We start from the raw sequence: 19,833 nt of genomic DNA, 5'->3' as shown, positions 1-19,833 counted from the left end.
AGGGGCATCACCACAACTAACCACTCTCACTCGCTCACTCCAGCTGTTTATTGGTCCCCCTGCATCGGTAATTAACACTGTGTGCTTACATACATATTTTCTACAAAAAAAAAAAAGTTAATATATTATATTTAATACATATACATATATATATATATATATATATATATATATATATATATATATATATATGGTTTGTAAAAAAAAAAAACCTATAAAAAAAAAACATACAAGGAAGACTGGTTTAACCTGAAGTAACGCTGCCTTATCCATTGCAATAAACTACAAGATATTAAATCATTTAACATTCAAAACCACATTACATCAGTGAAAGTTTTTGCTATGGTAAATGAGATGTTAATACCATATCGGCCCAAGACAAACAGTTGAGTGTTTTTTAAATATATACTACAGCATTGTTGGGTTCAATGTGGTGTGTGTGTGTGTGTAGGTACTGACTCCTACTGCATGCCATATTTGTCCTTCATAGGCCTGGTCTATAAATGTTAACCACAGTGCATATGTATGCAATGGCATTGTATGCGTTCCAGAATATTCTCACACTCTGGACGCTAGTTTTGAAATCCTTTTTAGCCATTCAAGAACTGTCGTTAAAACAGCCATCATGCTAATGAAGGGCTCTTGAGCATATCAGATAATCTTACAAATCAAAAATTGAAATTCACAATGTATTGAGATGCTCTCTCTCTTTCCCCTTTTCTTCATTTCCCTCATCAGGCACTTTTCCATTGCTCCCCTCCAGGTCTATCTTCCTCACTGATAAAAAGTAGGCTATATAAAAAATTTACACCTACAATAAAGTCTCCTTTTATTGTAATACTGCTGGTCTAACATATTAGCAGTACATAAACGTATTTGTTTAACAGTTTGTGGTTTTGTCTGCACTACTTTGACAAGCAACACTGGAAATATCATAAAAACTGTGAAGACAGTAGTGTGTGACAACCCCTGTTTACGGTAATTGTTTGAATATAATCTATGAAGCAGCACTGTGATTATAATCTGGGTTACATCAATAATCTGTCAAACTACAGCAGGTTTCTGGTTGAGCAAACTGAGCTTCTTGTGTATTGAATAGTATCATAATGAAACATACAATTATTTCTTGTGCCCACAGCCTGACATACTAAGTCATATTTAATTGATTCCTTGTGTGAAACTCAGTTCACCCTTAATGATCCAAACTGAACAAAAGCAAAAAATAATTTGTTATGCTGAAGCAATTACCCAGCATGTCAGGGGGTCTAAACTGTGATAGAAATAGATCTTTCACACCTTCTGTCTTTGGCCAGTATTAGTCAAATCATTGCACTGTACCAAGAAATATGTTGAAAACAAAGACAATTTCATTTTAGTAAAATAACCGTTTTATGAGGGCATGAGAAATATTCTGTCAGTTATTTTATATTGTTACTAAGATAAACAAGATCACATTGACATCTCAATACACACAAATCATCCATGCAAACTAGTCCAGAACCAAAAGCTGAAAATAGTTCCATGCACTGCATCACCTTTACTGATCCAGTTTCAGAAGTTAATATAGGCTACTGATTCTGGCTAATATGATTCTGAATGCCATTTTAACTACTGGCTAGTGCATGCACCATCTATTGGACAATTAAAGCATGCAAACATCACTCAAAAGTTAACCTGTATATTGACCTCGACTTAGGCTATGCATCTCGTTATATTATCAATTAAAAATGATGCACCACATTAGTGTATTATCATGGAGAGGTGTGTGTACTTGTGAAGTCTTTGAACGGAGTTTTGCTCGGGTCATTTCAGCCCACACATTAGAGTCCTCTGCGATATTCTTTCAAGTGTCCTTCTACGACGCCGAAGATGACAACAGCGAATCGATAACGAGGCAGAAATTAAAAGAAGCCGCTGGTCTGCCCCCGAGGCATGAAGATCTTCGAGCGACCCCTTTTTCTGAACTTTGGCATTCCTTTGCAAGGCTTTTTCAGCGTGAGAAAGCAGAAGGCTCCAGCTGCTGCCAGATGAAGGTAAGAACGAACGATGTAAGGACGCATCGCTCCCACGGAACCGCTGTTCGGATGAGACGGATGTGATCGACATTCACTCGATCACAAAATATGAGGGTTCTTCAACGGTTCTTTAATGCACCTTAGGTTTAGATAAGAACCCTCTAATCAATTTACTTAGCTGTATAAGGTAGCCTACACGATTTAAAAAAAAAGTTATTAGTATAGGCTATTCTCATGGATCACCAGATTGCTGTGGTCTTTAAAATGACAACAAATGTTTTTTCTAACGAAAAGGTCTTTTTGTGGAACCATTTTGATTATAATTGTAAACTTTTTTTCTTTCTTTTTTTTAAAGGCAGAATTACGGAAATGAGGACTGTGGTTACTAAACAGTTTTCGTTATTGAGCCGTATTAAACGATTACAAAAACAGCTTTAACAAATTATTGGAAAATTATATAGGCCTATGGTATTTTAGGATTTTGAAGCAACAATTTAAATACACTTTGCATACATATAGTTACGGAGGTTGAGGGGTGCTTATAGATGAATCTACTTGATTTTATTTGCAACAAACAAAAATTTGCTCATTGACAGTTTTTGTTTGATATAGCCTATTTGTAACACCTACGGGATAATTGCAGTAGATGATACCCATCAGTGTGCAGAATTATCGATAAACATGCATGTCATTTTTAGGCTCCCAGGCCTATTAACGCTGTGAAAGAGAGAGTATTCCAACACAGTCTTGGGAATTCCCCCATGGCCGAGCGCATTAATTACTCGCGTAATGGGTGTATGACCCACAATGTAAAAAACGGATTATGCGCGTGAAACCTTCGTCCGGTCTGCTTTGCTCGCGTGAGATGCAGATGGAAACCAGTCCGGTGCACGCGGATCTTTAAAGAGCGTTTGCATTCAAGCCAGCTGTTCACTTCATTTTTAAACCTGTCCGAAACTGTTTAAGCACACACACATTTCAACAGAAGTAAGTATAGTCTATTTAAATTATTGCATTGTTATATATTTAAAAATAAATCAATCAATCAAATCAAACCTACACAATTTATTGTCAACTGATAATAGCATCTCATCTGCAAATAGGCCTTCTCACTTTTGTAAAAACTAAGTCTACAGACTGTCAAGATTACCTGATAGGCTAGCTGTAGTAGGCCAAATACAATAATTAAAAATAGCCAAACAATAGCATTTGATGACTATATATTATATATATATATATATAGCCTATATAACATAATAGTAGAAAAATAGCCTAGGCATGTTCATTTAAACATTTTTGGATTTCTAAAATGTAAGTCTGTATTTGTATTTCTGCTGATCCATAACATTTACCCGTTTATTCTCAGCTATTTAAAATAAATAAAATATCTTGATTTGATTCATATTTAGCCATGACAGTTTTAGCGTTCATCGGGTTGATATTGTTCGTTGAATTAACGTATAGCCTATTACCGTGTTTTAATGGCTGATTTGTTATCTAATTTAGCCTACCGTTTCGCATCACAAAGTTCACCCCTACACACACTCTACGCGTTGGTTGTGCATACAAACACACCCACTGTGGCACGCATGCACACGCACGCGCTTATACACACAAACTCTCACTCACGCCCACGCGCTGACAGTCAAAGCTCGTGAGAGGGGGGGAAATGCACCACTCTCTACGTCTTTGTGCGGAAAAAAGTTGCGGTCGTGGAGGCTCTGCAGAAAATATGAGTTGCTAAAGCAACTTAATAGTTTGTAGCTTAAGACACTCTGGGTTTAAGGTAACATATGTCTGTTTTCGTGTTCTTTGAAAGAACCCAGAAATATCCCTAATCGTTCTCATTGGGGAAGAAGAGGTTACGTTCCTTTTGGACCTTGTAGCAACAGTTTATGTACCCGGACATCATCAAGGACAAAGATAAACTTGTTCGGAGGTGTGGAATTTATCTTTTAAAAAAAAAAGAAAATCAAGGCTGGCACGGCTGCAAAGAGCCGCTTTTCAACAACCACTGGTAAGAGCACATGACACCCTATCTTGAATGTGAGACAATGCAAGTGAAGGAATTCGTTCCACCTCAGGGTTGCAAGCCATGGTTGAACTTCAGCTTTAGTGTAGTTAGATGGAGAGGCATGATAAGTGATGCTCTGGCAGGTCTCACCTTGACTTTGCAGTTGATAATAATATATCGTTAACACTGTGAGGCAAACGGGACAAGGACAGCTTTATGTTAAAGCGTGTAATTTACATTAAGACATGTAGGCTATTATGGGTTTTTATCAGCAGAAATAAATCATGCTAACGAAATTTGCTTTCAAAACTCGCAAACAAACTTTATATAGCTTACGGTTTTTAATTGCTTTATAAATAGCTTACTCGTAGCAACATTACTAAAATGAATCATTTTTGTATTAACATTTGCGATGAATTGTGTAACTAAATGAAGCATTTAAATTAAAAGATGAAAATTTAATTATTATTATTCATAATATTCGGTAATAAAATGTACATTTATGCAGATACAAACCAGTTATTTTTTGAAGATCAGAAGCTCTTGTCTTATAGTTAAAAATGTATGTAAACTAATACAGTATTTTCATTTTGTTTAATTATGTAAATCACCTTATTAATATTTTTTAAAGCGTAAGACTACGTTTATTATGGTATTCTCCCTAATATCAACTGGAAAAAATATCACCAATTCAAAAAAAATAAATAAATGAAGTTTTTTCCCCAATTAATCATTGGAACAAATAATAATAATAATAATAATAATAATAATAATATCAACATGAGCTATAGTAGTTTGCTCTGTTTTTGTTAGTGTAAACTGTTTTAAATAGACTGAAATAAAATAAAAAAATAAAGAAATGCATTACAAAAATCTACAAGTTTTCTATGCATATTTTCCTAATTGATGCGCTTCAACAGCAACTAAATTTGCATTGATGTAGCCCAAATTATAGCCTAATCTTATTGTGTCTATCTTACCTTTTCCAGTTTGAAAATGAACTTGCCAGAGTACATATTTAACATGACATTTGTATAAAATGCAGGTTTATGTAACAAAACCAAAACTACAAATATAAAAGAGTAGCCGAAATACGTAAAACGGAACGGGTGCCTTGCAGGCCTACCCACTCAGACGAACGAAAGAAACAACTTTGCTTGGTCAATTCACACTTAGACTACTTAGAATGGTAAAATAATTTAGACACTTATTTAGAAACACTTACTTTGTGCAATAATCTCAAAATAGTATTTAGCTAGATGACTTTCACCATCACATTATGATATTAGCATATTAGGCCTACTCAGCACACTTATACAAAGAAACGCACACAAATTTAATTTCCAGAGTCTCAAGCCTTTGACTAAAGGCACAGATGCGACTGCGAGGCATGCAGGTGATATAAGGGGAAGGCTAAAGTAAAGCGTTGCATTCGGAGAGAGAAAAATGGAGAGGGAAAACGGTTAACAGCAGGATTGCATGCAAATTTCCGACTGAAATTATCATAAGCAAACAGCTGAAGCCTTGGGCTAATAAAGGCCCATCTGTGTTACTTCATATCGGGTTAGTATAGAGCTACGATAATGAATTTTGTAATATCCAACCGACAGACATCTCAATCAGAGACTAATCCTCTGATTTTACCGCGGAATCACTCAACTTCGTGCGCTCAAACTGCTCTCTTTCTCTCACCGACACACGGTGCACTGTCTCTCTCTTTGTGCGTTGTTTTCATGTGTGCGTTTGGAGACACGAGTCTTAATTAGGAGGGACTCGAGCAAGCGCTAAGGGATTTCAAAACAAATTATGAGGAATGTGCACATCCAATTACAGACAGGAACCATCCAATATATTACAATAGATCTGAAGTATATCAGTGGCCCGTCAGGTCAGATAGCTGTATTAAGTGATGGACGTGTAAAAGCTAAACACACTGAAACAGAATTTGGCCGACACACATTATTATTCCTGATATAATATAAACATTACATATATATATATATATATATATATATATATATATTATAAAATAATAAATTAACGTTTCTCTTTTTTTCACAGGTGCTCAAAGTAATCTGTCAAATGGACTCCCACTGCCGCAAACTTGCATCAACCTGTGCTCAATTAGGTAAGATGATCTTGAACGACGAGCCACCCTCCTTGTTAGGTCTCCAGAGAAGGTCTGGATTCATTAATACATTTCATTTGTTTAACAAAAACACCTCAACATTGTCTGACCTTTAAAATATCGCAGGTATAAAAATGGCTCTATGTAAAAGTGTGAGTAAAACACCTTTGCTGGTGTTTGACGTATAAAGGGAACTCAGTGCCATTAGACATTTATAGTCAAAGATGGACATCTGGTGGTAGGACCGTATACACGGATAAGATAACCCGTAGCAGCTCCTGACTGGGAATTGATCATTTTACAGCCAAATTCTGTCTCATTTTAGAGATTTATGGTTTCTAAAATATCTTGAATAAGAAATAAAAAATTAAAAATACTGATCTAATTCCTCGAAATGCTTGGTAGAGTAGGTCGGTTATCAAGTGCGTTCTCAATGAAATGATGTAAACGTATATCGCTTACAAGATTCTAAATAAAACATTTATATAGGTAATATAAATGCCATTCAGTCTGATAGACGCAGGTAGATTAAACGCAATATATGTATATATATATATCCAATTAGCCATTTTCTCCAGTACAGGCTACTGTATAATTTCCCGCACAAGGACAATTCTAAAAGAAACTTAGACAAATCAAATTAAAGCTGTTGGGGAAAAAAAACTGTAGGCCTACAGACTGATACTTAATGCGTGCATGGCGGGTCTCTATATCATCTGGCATCTTCATTAAGCTAATTAAAGCAAACTGAGAACAAACCACAAAACTTATTTAGTCGCATTAGTTTGCCATTTCCCATTGGCTACGGTATGGTATGCTAGGCTATATGAACCGATGCAGTTTCAGCAGAGAATAGATAAAAGGAGAAAGTGCATAAAAATGCACACAGCAAAGTAAGAGGGAAAAGACATTGGAGCGACTTGATTACCGACACACTCGTCTCCTGTGCAGTAATATATGCAGCGCTTGTTAGATAGACTCGGGGGAAAAGTAAATGTGTAATGAAAGCCTCCTCGTGAGGAGGAATATACTAATGGAAGAATCTAATGTCCTCTTAATCCTATGGAAAAGGCTTTGTCGTCTCCCTCATATTGACTGAATTGGTAATTAATGGCTCTGCGGTGCGCCATGGCCAATAATCCACAGCAGGCAGTGAGAGCGCTCTGAAGAATTTTGAGGGTCCAGAATAAATACAGAGCAACAATCCAGTACAGCTATCAGTGCGTTTAACAAGAATCGAACTCTGCAACTTTTATGTTCCTATGGAATTTCAATGCGCACAATTAAAATTTCTGTGCGTAAAACCTATCATTCATATTATATTTTAGTCTATTTGAGGTCCAGAATAATCATGGTATTTTTGTAATGGAAATAATTTTCCTTACTTATAATTGATAAAAAATCATCTGCATATAGGACTACACATTTTTCCCCAAAATGGAAGCAACTTCAATAAATAAAGAAAATAAAACTGAATGGCATGTGAGACAACAAACGAAACACGGTTTTTAATAATACGCATGGGCGCAAATGCGTTGAACAACGAGGTCACGTCATCATGCAAAAAGACCTGTAAATACAAGATTTGTCGGGTCCAGGTTCATATATTATGGCATAAATTAATATCCAGTACAAAGAGCGTGAGCTGAATCAGTAATTGATGGATTTGGTCGAGTCATTTTCATAAGCACCTTTTCTTTTTTTCTCCGTTTTTTTTTCTTCTTTTTTTAACCCTATGGTTGATGCTCGACGTTTCGCGTGATTTTACAGGACAAGCAGGGAAGCAAAAATTTAGATATCATTGGTTTACTAATTGCCTTATTTTTTTTATTTATTTTTTTATAATTATGAAAGCTGTAATCAACTGCTTTAATGAGATCGGGTTGGCTGCTTCTGTTAGTTTCTATTATTTATATTAGGCTACCCATTTGATATTTTCATTTGAATGACACATATAAAATATCATCAGAATTCTAGAAGAAATCCAACCATTTTTTCTCTCATAAAAAAAAAAAAACTTCTCCCCTGTGATAATATAATTTTATAATGTTAATTTTAATTGTATAATTTTATTTGACAAAATGGAGAATAATTTAACATTAATTAGTTTTCTTTTTATTAAAATAATGCAATTCGTTGTAATACATTTTTGAAGGAACTTAAGACAACAAGGTGAAGAAGCTTGAAGTCATTAAAAACGCCCAATTTAAATTCTTAGGCAAATAGGCGTCTTATCAGAATAAATGGTATACTAAAGGCAAAGTGAACATCTCTCTCCCGCGAAGTAATCACGGGCCCGAGGCGCACAAATATCTCGCCAAAGTGCTTTTAGTCCCTAAATCAAATTAGCCTATCTGCTATTTCTAATTATTTTATAAGCATATAATTATCATTTATAGCCATAATTTAGCAGGACTGGGATAGGCCTACTGTTTGTTACCAATGAATTTAACGAGGTCTTTGATACCCTGTCAACTCAATGTGGCGCAGAATCGTCCAATTAACATGTCAAAAGCGGAACTTTCATGATGAGCATCTTCTAGAGCGTCATTATAGGCCTACGTTTTCTTGTTTTACATCATTTGCTAATGAGATTATTTTAAATTTGACGGACTTGAGTTAAAACGCGAATAAGACGATGTTTTCTGATAATACCTGCTGAGAAAAGATTGAAACATCGCGTTTTGAGCGCCAGGTGTGCAATGACCAATTTTAGGGACTCTGTTCTTTGACACATTTTGCCTTCTCTTAAGTCACTGAATGCAGTGTCTCTTTATTTACATGCTTTTGGAGGGTGGAAAGCATCTCGAACTGCACAGGCTGCATTTTCTCATTTCTAATCGGGCCGTTTCTTAGTCGGTTGGCCATAAAAGCTCTCACGTATAGGGTCTAATGTTCCGTCAGATTGTGGGCGGAGTTGTGGTGACGTCACGACGCATAGAGCAGCTCGGTTGGACGGCTAGAGGGACAGCTGAATGAAGAGCGAGCGCTGTGATGTGCAAGAGAGTGTGTGTATGCAAGTGGATATAATATCACATACCTGTCCCTGTCACTCCGGCTCTCCTTGTAGCTCTCGGCTGAAACTATCTTTTTACCCAGTCGAAAAAAAAAAAACTTTAACTTTCTTTAGCACTGGGTTTATTTTAGCGATTTAAAGCCGTTTGTGGAGTGTCGCTTTGAGTGGTTTAATTGGGAAAGGAGCACTGACAACGCTTGCCGATACTTCACTACTGGACACATTCAATGTTTTTATTTATTTATTTTGCATGTACTATTTGTGATCGTCGCTGAGGAAGTAATAGCTGCTTGCGAACCCTCCGTAAAACGCGTATTGTCCATGACCTCTATGAAGGATCCGTTGAGTTTGGACCACCATCATCACATTACCGGGAGCAAACACGCGCCGCTTGCGATGGCCTCTAGCCTGCAACCGCTTCAGCGGTCTGTGGACTCGAAACATAGGCTGGAGGTGCACACGGTTTCAGACACCTCCAGTCCAGAGTCCGTAGGTAAGCCCTGGTCCTCTGAAGAGATGTTTAACTGGAGCGTTTTCGGTTTTGGTGTCAGTTATCATGAGGTGCTGCCTTTGGAAAGAAACTGATTAAAACTACTTTGAGCGTTTAAACAGAGTCGGTTATAGTGTGAGGCATGCAAATATCAAGACATGGAACTGGCAGTTAGTTGATTCCTAGGGCTATTGAGGTAGGCTACATAAGTCATGCCCTTTGACAGGACTTTATTTACTTAAATTGTGTGTGGAAAATGTGGGCTTTTCACAAATGTTTGCACTGTGGCAATTTTGTATAGAATACTGCAGACATTCCCCAACTCTAATAGGCTATTTCTTTTTTCGTATGGTGAAAAATACATATTGCGTTCATTTTCGTTAAAATATTTTCTAAATCTTGATTTAAGAGCATTTTCATTTGAGCCTCTTTTATCGTAACTGTTTCCAGAATGTTAAACATCAGCGATTCATAAGAAAATTAGTTACGGAACATCATTGATTACATTTTGCCCGTAATGTTGTTACCAGGGAACTTACTTTGATACGTTACCATGATGTGAAATATTTTCAATTCAATAAAACGGAATTAGAGATTTGTCTCCCTCACACAGACTTCTCCAATGTGTCAAAAAGCATGAAGCTGGTTCCTCTTAAATTAAATAATTATTTAAAAATACTGTATTATTTTGCATTGCAGATAAAGAGAAGGGACAGAGTAAAAACGAAGATACGACTGATGACCCATCGAAAAAGAAGAGACAGAGGCGGCAACGAACGCATTTTACTAGCCAACAGCTCCAGGAACTGGAAGCCACTTTTCAGCGGAATCGCTATCCGGACATGTCCACTAGAGAGGAGATCGCCGTTTGGACTAATTTGACAGAGGCCAGAGTCAGGGTAAGTTTGATAAGTGAAATGGTATTGAAATAACATGCTATTATATAGCCCTAAAAATGAAGACTTGATTTTTCTAAGCAAATCCACAATTCACGGTTCAAATTCAATATTTTAAATAGCCTAGCCTACTGAATAAAAAGTATGCATAATAAAGTAATTTTAATTCAAGCAATAGGTCCACTTAAAATAATATCTTTACACTTTATGCTGTACCTTATTAGAATCGTTTATATCAGGCCTATATAAACTAATTTGTTCACAAAGTCTAGACCTATTTTATAGGCTATTTAACAGGCGCTACGCGTTGCAAAAATTTCGTGACGTTATTATAAGTTACATGCTAAATACGACTTTATGTAATCATTTAAATAAACCTGTCACTGTTGGTGCAGAGGCTAATTATGGGCGAATCGAATTGTTTGCAATCAACACAAGTGACACCCTAACGATGACCTTAATGGAGTCACACAGTCGCTTTTTAAGAGGTGTAAAGCTTGTATTTTGTGATTGTCATTCTCGTGTAGTATACTTAAGGTTAGTTTGTCTCCGCCTGCTTAGGGAGAATACACATTTGAAGCGTCGGGCGGCCCATTGACCGCTATAAGAATGGATGTGTATTGGGATTCCCGGGATCAGACAAGATTCCGGGTGACTGATAAAAAAAGCGACTTAATTAGGGAACCAAACTGAGTTTGACACCACCACCACCCATATCATTTATCTACCAAAAACAAACCGTGTAGCAGTGGTTAATTCATGTTGTTCTAATGCCTACGGTGACAGCAGTTCTGAAAACGTAAAGCCTATCGGCTAATCTTCACTTTAATAGTTTTAGATAAGAATCAACTATCTAGGCTAATTATAAATATAAATGATTTACTACATTTGTTGCAGGTGTGGTTCAAGAATCGACGGGCAAAATGGAGAAAAAGGGAGAGAAACCAACAGGCAGAGCTGTGTAAAAACGGTTTCGGCCCTCAGTTCAACGGACTTATGCAGCCCTACGATGACATGTATCCCAGCTATACGTACAACAACTGGGCTGCAAAGGGGCTCACGTCGGCCTCTCTTTCTACCAAAAGCTTCCCCTTTTTCAATTCCATGAACGTCAATCCGCTGTCGTCTCAGACCATGTTCTCCCCACCTAACTCCATCTCCTCAATGAGCATGTCCTCCGGTATGGTTCCGTCTGCTGTCACCGGTGTACCCGGATCAAGCTTAAACAGCCTCAATAACTTGAATAACCTCAGCAACCCTTCTCTAAATTCGGGGGTTCCCACGTCGGCGTGCCCTTACGCCCCACCGACACCTCCTTATGTTTACCGGGACACTTGTAACTCCAGTCTTGCCAGTCTGAGACTGAAAGCCAAGCAGCACTCGAGTTTTGGATACGCGAGCGTGCAGAACCCGGCCTCCAATCTCAGCGCCTGCCAGTACGCAGTGGATAGACCGGTGTAAGGGACGATTGTAGAATTTACAATCCCGAATCCCAGGAACGAGAGACTACACTTTTTGTTTCAAGGGCACTAGAAGAATAAACCACTGAAACGCGTCCAATCCTGTGATGGAATGTCAAGCGGGAACGGAAGGCAAACGCGCCTTTTCTAATAAGATTTGTTCTCTACACTAGCAAGTGCACACTAGCCAGTGAAGAGTTTAGGATACCAGAATGTTTAAAAAAAAAAAAAGAAGAAGAAAAATCTCATTTATTTTGACGTTTCAATTTTTGGACAGTAATTGACTGAAAGGTTGTATATAGGCTGTATACATATATCTTAATATCATCTCCAATTTGTAGAGGCGAAAGCTGTAACTCTTAAGCATTTTCGAGAATTCAGTTTAACACAGCATGTGGAAAACGTACAGGAATCATGTCTTGCTTGCGATCAAGGGAATGTACATACTAAACGCACCAGTCGTGTGTGATATCATAAATTTATTATTAAATATCTGTGTGAATATAGATCTAGAATAGCAACCCTGGGTAATAATACGCAAATGTTTCTGCGAAATGAACTTGGTTTTTGCTCTGTGTATAATATTTGGTACGGAATTTTTGTTTCGTTTTTCAACATCCCAAAAATAAACTATTGTGTTTTATTTAATGGAAGTAAATATATTGTTCTAAACCATTTCAAAACGTTTTCTTCACAATTATTGCATTCGCCTGGTTGTATGCAGCACACTTTGTTGCTTTGTGGTATTTCTAAGGTTTAAATAGAGAGAGATGGGGGGAGTATCTAATACACATCAGCGTGACATGAGAAGTCCGGTGAAGAGGGCGAGATGTCCCGAGCAGATTAGGAGTCGAATATACAAGACTGACTAGAGGCTGGGCCTCCAGTGATCACCGACGCTTGAAATAACATTGCAATAAGATCGGAACAGACTGGACCACACATCACTGAACCATCTGTCGGCTAAACTCCTTTAGAATAAAATAAAATATGAAGTGATCGCCTATGACGGTCCAGGATTAAGTTGAAAACAAGGCTCGTATCTCATATGAATTATGAATGACCTATTATAATATGTAAAGTGCTATACAGTACAAACAAAACTGCTTTTTTTTAATCACTCACAGCAGGCGCATAATTAAAACTAATAGCGACATCGAGTGTCAATTGACTGACTGTTTGTAAACAAAGAAAGCTCGCTGCCTCAAATTACTGTATAAAAACACATAGGCTACAATAAATAAAGAGTGGAAAGAGGATTAAGGGAAATGTCTCGTGCTCATTATACAATTTTAGCCTACTGCTATTGTAAAGGTTATTCAAATCTAATTGAATGAGTAGGCTACTTATTCTGTTTCTCGGGAAATATTTACATTGTCACTATTGTTAGGCACTGTTGTCCATCATTAGCTGCACCGAAGCATGTAAAACTAAAATATCTCTATTGCGCAGTCAATCTCATTGATAGAAGAGCAATCAAAACAAAGAGAGGTATGCTACAGAGACAGGCGTGTGTGTGAGTGTGTTTCTGTCCATGAAAGTCATGTCACGGCGCGTAGATCAGTGAACATTTATTCTACTTTGGGTATAGTGTGGTTGGAACAACACAAGCGTGCTGTTTAACATGAATGCTCTCATATAAGCTAATGATGATTAATGAGGCAGACAGAACAAGGGTGGAGGAAATTGTAAAATTGAATACTACTATTACAGTAAGCCTATTCAAAATAAGTATCGCTATTGAATAAAAAAACTAAACGCCCAGGCTGATTTAAAGCGTCTTAAAACAACCAACTTTTGTCTAAAATCCACAGAACATAAATCAGTCATTTTCAGGTGTACACATTCCTGATTCTCTCAAGTGAAGAGCTAACAGGCCTAAATTATTCATTCCTAGCAACATGACGGTCTGGGGTCCCAATACACATCTCAATAAACACTGTGAGCGGGGGGCCCACGGGAGCAATACAGAGCAGATCCAGAGAGGAACCCTTCAGTCGGCCTAAGCACAGACAGGAAAGCTGTTCCCTTTATTCTCTAGAAGACTGCATAAAGGTAAGGCCTTTTAATGCGCATTATCAGCAGAAAACTAAAAACATGTCCTTGCATGACGAAGAGAAGCGCCAAAAGTTTGCATTCATAAGTAACTCGAGTTTTCTCAGGCTTTCCTGCACGGTGTTGTCTTGCCGTGTTCTTGGTTATTATATGTGCCAACAGGAAAAAAAAGTAGTTTCTTTTGGGACAATGTTGTGAAAATGTTTAATCAAATATTCCCTGACGCGGAACATTTCTTTTACGGCTTGAATGTATTTATTTTTTGCTATCCGAAAAGTCCATGCAACAGTTATGTTAATTTGTTATGAACGCAGCTGACAAGGTCTAAGCTACGTTTGAATGTAAAGTGATTTAGTATTAATTACTATTTTCTATTTCCAAAATTACTGTAACCCTTAATGTGTCTGTCTTTTCGAAAGTATTTAAAAATATTTACATAGCAGAACTAGTCTAAATATAGCCTTCCTCAGCGGCTGCAAATCTACTACCGATAGTCTTATAGGCTATTGTGTGACTACTGTACTACAATGGTATCACTTCTGATTTCCATAATAGTGGGAAATGTTGGTATTTACACTGTGCTATGGTCTCTTATTCGTTTTTTTGTTACAGCTTTAAAAAAAAAAAAAAAAAAAAACCTTAGCTAGGCCTATTTGTCGAAATGCAACCTATAATTCAGTTGTATTCTAAACGCATATTTCATAGTTTGCAGTGATAAGGGGAACCGGGCCTTTTCATTTTGATAGGCTAAATGACTAACATATGCACCAAATAACACTAAAACAAATTGTATATGCCTTCACAAATTTCGTTAAATCCCTCATAGGCCTACTACTGAAATCCCAGGTGTAATAATTCTGGACTAGTCAAATACTAACAACTTGATTAACAGCCGAGAAAATATATTTACGTTAATGTCTATAATACACGTGAATAGATTGATCAACTGAAAGGTTTACCTAATAGTAGTAACAATTAATATTGATGATACAATTGGATATATAGCGTTAAAATATTAAATAATACGTAAAAACTGTTTAGTAAAATTACAAATATGATAATCAGTGGTTGTAGAAGAGGATGTAGGCCAAATGTGTTGTTGCACATTTTCCAAATACTTTGTTCTTGGGCAAAGATTACTGGTCAAAAGCCCGTTTTATTCGGTTTGTTGTCATCGTCGCTGCATGAGTATAGGCCCTATATTGATAAACTGAACGGCGTTGTTGTAACCACCCCATCTCGGCAAAAATCACAGATTGTCCAATCAGATGGCAGCGATTTAAGCGCAAGGTCGGGGTGGGATGACCTCGCACATTCTCGCCCGTACCTAGTTCTCCATTGAAAAACAACACTGACTGACCTGCAACACATTTAAAATAGAAAGGAATGCGACAATTTTCATAATTCCAGGTTATTCAATAAAATATTTACTTTTACACAATACCACTTTTGGTATCGTCCCATTACAAATCAGCCTTACAATCATTACAAATTGTCAGTATTTCTGTAGAATAACGATATTGGATATAGGCCAATCAATCAGCTGACATTTGGCTATTTTGAGATGATTATTGGCACCATCCAAAAACAGGTGTCCACATGGCTAATTAACATAAAGGTTATGTACCAGATCCAAAATCCACTGACAGTCATGTTATTGATGATGAACTTTCCATTTACTTTTATAAGTCAGTACAGTGCAACATAAGAATTAATTCACTTTCAGACATGTGCATCTCATTTGCAGGGTTACAGGATGCCTCGTTCAATATCTGAAATGCATGTCTCTTTTTTTCTATTAAGTAATGCTAATGCACTTGAGGAAAATGAGCACAGGTCAGGTGGTGCTGACCCAAAATTACTCTGTAGATCCTCCAGTCACTATATGTGCAGACCCACTGACTGAGTTGAAGGTTTTCTAAAGAGTGAGCAAACATTGGATATAGGTGAGCTTGAATTGTTAAAGAGAATGTATGTGAGGATTATGGGTGTGGAAGTGTGTATGGAAAACCTCACGTGTCATTGCCTTTAGTTAAAGGGCTAGTTCACCCAAAAAATGTGAATCATTTTTATCATCATTTACTCCTGATCCAAACTGTATGATATTCTTTCTTCTGTGTTTTTTTTTTTTTTTTCTGTACAATGAAAGGGGTCCTATAAAGAACCCCACTGACTTTCACTGTATGGGGAGAAAAGAGAGAGGTAGAAAGAAAATATTTTCTTTTCCACAGAATAAATAATATCCTAAAGGTTTGGAACAACATGAGGGTAAATAAATGACAGAATTTTCATTTTTAAACGAACTATCCCTTTAAGATCTATTCTATGAAAAAAAGAAGTAGTCATGAGTAGGCTACATGCTTTTTATAAGGCAACTATGTGTCTGTACCTGCATCTGTAGATGTGCCTCTTCTCTCTTACGTTCCAGTTCTTTGTGTGCGTATCTGTTCTTTGTGTGTTTGGAAAACCTGCTGGCATATTGCTAACATTGCAGAATGTCTACCCTTTCATCTGATGTGCTTGTGTTTTGTTGGTCAAAGTGTGTGTCTACCTTTCTAAGGATGTGCCAGAGCTTGTGTGTATCCGTGTATATATCCTATCCCTTGACATGCTTGAGTGTTGGTTTTTGTGTATTCGGGTGTGTGTGTGTGTGTGTGTGTGTCTGACAGCCCTGCCTTTGATGAGCTGAGTGTGACGCCGGGATGGCTTCTCTGGCCGGAGGCTTGCAGTGCTAGTGTGGGAGCATGTGAACGATCAGACATGGAGTAAACTTCCATGACTCAGGCACTTCCTGCTTTCTCAACTTATATTAAAAAGAAACATCACAAATGTTTTGACTTTAAAATGAGGAATTCCACACAGTGAGTACCATGAAAATCACAGATGCACGGATGCGTGTGAAATTAACAAAGATAGTATCAGTGAAGAGGGTGTATAGTACTGCAGCTTTTCTCTATTGTTTTGGATTGGGAAGACAGTGACGGAGGACTGATGATGTAATGCAACACTTAAATAAAGCCTATAAGCTGTCCAGACTGCAAGAAGCTTTAATTTTGGATGAGGAGAGATACAGAACATTTTCACAAAATAACAGCCGTGATTCTGTTCTAATAATATTGTGAGGACGTAATGCATGTTGATACGCAGAATGCACAAGTACATTCAAATATGTAGCATATTAATACTAACGAGAGTACAAAACATACAGAAAAAACACAAAGATATGGAAATATAAGAATGAAAAAAGATACATATTGTTTAATAACCAAATACCTATTGACCGTTCTCTCATAAACAATTAAAAAGGAACCATAGTCATAGTTAGGAAGAGCACACCTTAAAACAGACCAGAGTTCTACAATACAGTTCAGCCCAAAATATACACTCTTCTCTATTGTGCTGTCAGTTTTGCATTTTCCATGCATGCAAACATTTGAAAAGCAGCTGCACACACACAAAAGTTGACAAGTAATGTATAAGAGTCGCAACTGGTGTTGAATTGTGAGTCTGCTGCAGTGCCTAAAGAATTAAGGGAAAGGTAAGAAGAGAATGAATGACAGCATTGTGAAGCTAAGTGTTAGCAATAACAAGAAACTCCAGCTCTCTCAACCTCATCACCTTTCACAAATATGACATCAACAATCGCTTAAGCCTTAACACATCAAATGTGAAAAGGACAAGAGTATTAAGCCTCAAGCAAGGCAACTATATAGACACTGTTACTACTCACTAGGTGCTAAAAAATACAAGGCTATATGTTGCCTCCATGAGAAAATGTTCAAAATGTCAGTTATGTTCTGCAGAACTTAAAGCAGCGAGTTCAGGATGCAGGATGTTCTGCAAAGCTGTATGTTAATGCATAACCGCAGACTAGTTTTAATTTTTCATAAGGGGAGACATGTTTGAACCCGCAGGCGGCCTAATAAACCAGTCAAAGCAATCGGCTGCGATTCTTTTTCAAACATCCTCCTCATTACGTGCCACCAAAATCCTGCTAATCTCAGTGGGAAGATGACGTGAGCTGATCGACATTAATGGATTTGTAGATGTGGAAGTGCAAGACACACACAGGGCAGAGTTTAGGAGTGAGGAACTTTGCCTCATTGTGTTTTTTGCTTCATTAGCTCCAGTACAGAGCGTGTCAATGCCTTTGTCTTACGGCAGCGGTGCGGTTTTTCTCTTTGAGATGACATGCAGCAGGCCGCTGTGATTCCATTATGCAATCTACATAGATAAGAAATAATATAGCTTTTAATCCCACTCTGATGTTATAAAATAATTTTAATGTAATGGTGTAACTAAACCTATGATAAAGATTATGGTTGTCTCTTCTAAAAATACTATTTGTCAATATTGTTTATCAGATGGGAAAATAATAGCTGTAATTTGTTTATAAAATGTACTGTAGCCTACTGACATCATCTGCAGTATTCAAAACTCACCAAACACACCTAACCAAAACCTAAATGCCTGAAGCACAATTTCAAACTTTTGTAAAAGCGTTGTGCACCTTCACGTCCAACAGGGGGCAGTACAACTAATCACATTAAGAGTAGAGACCCATCATTTAGAGTATTCCACCATTTATAGTCCCACACATCTATATTTATTTGTTACACAAGGACATTTCTAACAGAGCTAATTCTCTTTAACATTATAATACTCTTCTGCATCCTAACTGATCCCTGTTCCTCAGAATGTGTACCTACACAATTTGTTCAAGCTGTCACAACTTGATGATTAGCAAACAAGAGTTGTTTTAAGAGCAATAGATCAAAGGAAGATCACTGCTAAATTAAATTGTAATCATTGGTAATATGGCTACTATTTGTACATGAATTGAAGTATCAACATTACAAATTGATATGATCAGTGTATTATGACAAAATATGTTTTACATTGCTTTAAGTCATCAAAATAAGTTAAGCAGTTTTTCAAATGATTTTTTAAAGTCAGTTTAATGTGATTTAAGGTGAAATGACTTAAACATTCAAGTTGACTGTATAATTTAAGGCAGCAACTTTTCTACAGGGTAATGCAGATGAATAGTATAATAAATATTGGTAGCACTTTATTTTACATCCTGTTTCGCATGTAAATACTATACACTTATTGTAGTAGTTATAACTGGGTAACTACAAGTAGTTCTAAACCTACCTCTAAACCTACTTACAGTGTAAAAAATTTGTAACACTCCCAAATCAAAAATTTCAATTGACCGATAACATCTAAATTTTTCAATTGGCCCAAGTGAAATTCTGTAAATTCTAAAATTAAATGTACAGATTTTCACTTGGGCCAATTGAAAAATGTAGATGTTATCGGTCAATTGAAATGTTTGATTTGGGAGTGTTACACATTTTTTACAGGTGCACGTACTGTAAAATAAAGTGCAACCATAATATTAACATTAGCTATTTATTCGTAAAAAAAAAAAAAAAGCGTTTCAGAATAAATTGATTAAATAAAAAAATGTAAAGCAAACATTGCTGATAATTCACAGAACAGTTGTTTCAGTGTGTCACCACTAGATGGTGCAGTATTAAGTAGGAGGTAGAAGACAAAAAGTGTGCTGTACAAATTAATTGAGCAACAATAACAAAATCTTTTTTTGCTAACTAAGATTTAAGTTTCAAATTCGCTGCTATTATACAACATGACTAACATTTCAAATAAATAAATGTAGACAATTAAACTCATTCATTTATTTATGCAAACTGTGCAATGCTGTGAATATAAATCTTTCACTTTATATAGGT

At 36.8% G+C, this 19,833-nt stretch overlaps 1 protein-coding gene across 3 annotated transcripts; it reads left to right on the top strand.

Annotated features, from left to right (window-relative positions):
• Nucleotides 1–1,594: 1,594 nt before the first annotated feature.
• Nucleotides 1,595–12,698, top strand: pitx2 (paired-like homeodomain 2). 3 transcript variants are annotated; one of them, XM_084431107.1, is made up of 5 exons: nt 1,595–2,033; nt 3,835–4,032; nt 6,091–6,157; nt 10,363–10,562; nt 11,457–12,698. In XM_084431107.1, the coding sequence occupies exons 3-5, from the start codon at nt 6,112–6,114 to the stop codon at nt 12,018–12,020; spliced, it is 810 nt and encodes a 269-aa protein (XP_084287233.1). In that variant the 5' UTR covers nt 1,595–2,033; nt 3,835–4,032; nt 6,091–6,111; the 3' UTR covers nt 12,021–12,698. The 3 variants fall into 3 exon arrangements, with proteins under 3 accessions (XP_084287233.1, XP_084287232.1, XP_084287231.1); XM_084431106.1 differs by lacking the exon at nt 1,595–2,033 and having other exon boundaries at nt 3,649–4,032; XM_084431105.1 differs by lacking the exons at nt 1,595–2,033; nt 3,835–4,032; nt 6,091–6,157 and adding an exon at nt 9,127–9,666.
• The last annotated feature ends 7,135 nt before the right edge of the window (nt 12,699–19,833 follow it).

The sequence above is a fragment of the Rutilus rutilus genome (genome assembly GCF_951802725.1).
Source record: "Rutilus rutilus genome assembly, chromosome: 14".
Taxonomy (NCBI): domain Eukaryota; kingdom Metazoa; phylum Chordata; class Actinopteri; order Cypriniformes; family Leuciscidae; genus Rutilus; species Rutilus rutilus.
Note: the sequence above shows the minus strand (reverse complement) of the source record. Positions and strands in the feature narration are given on the sequence as shown.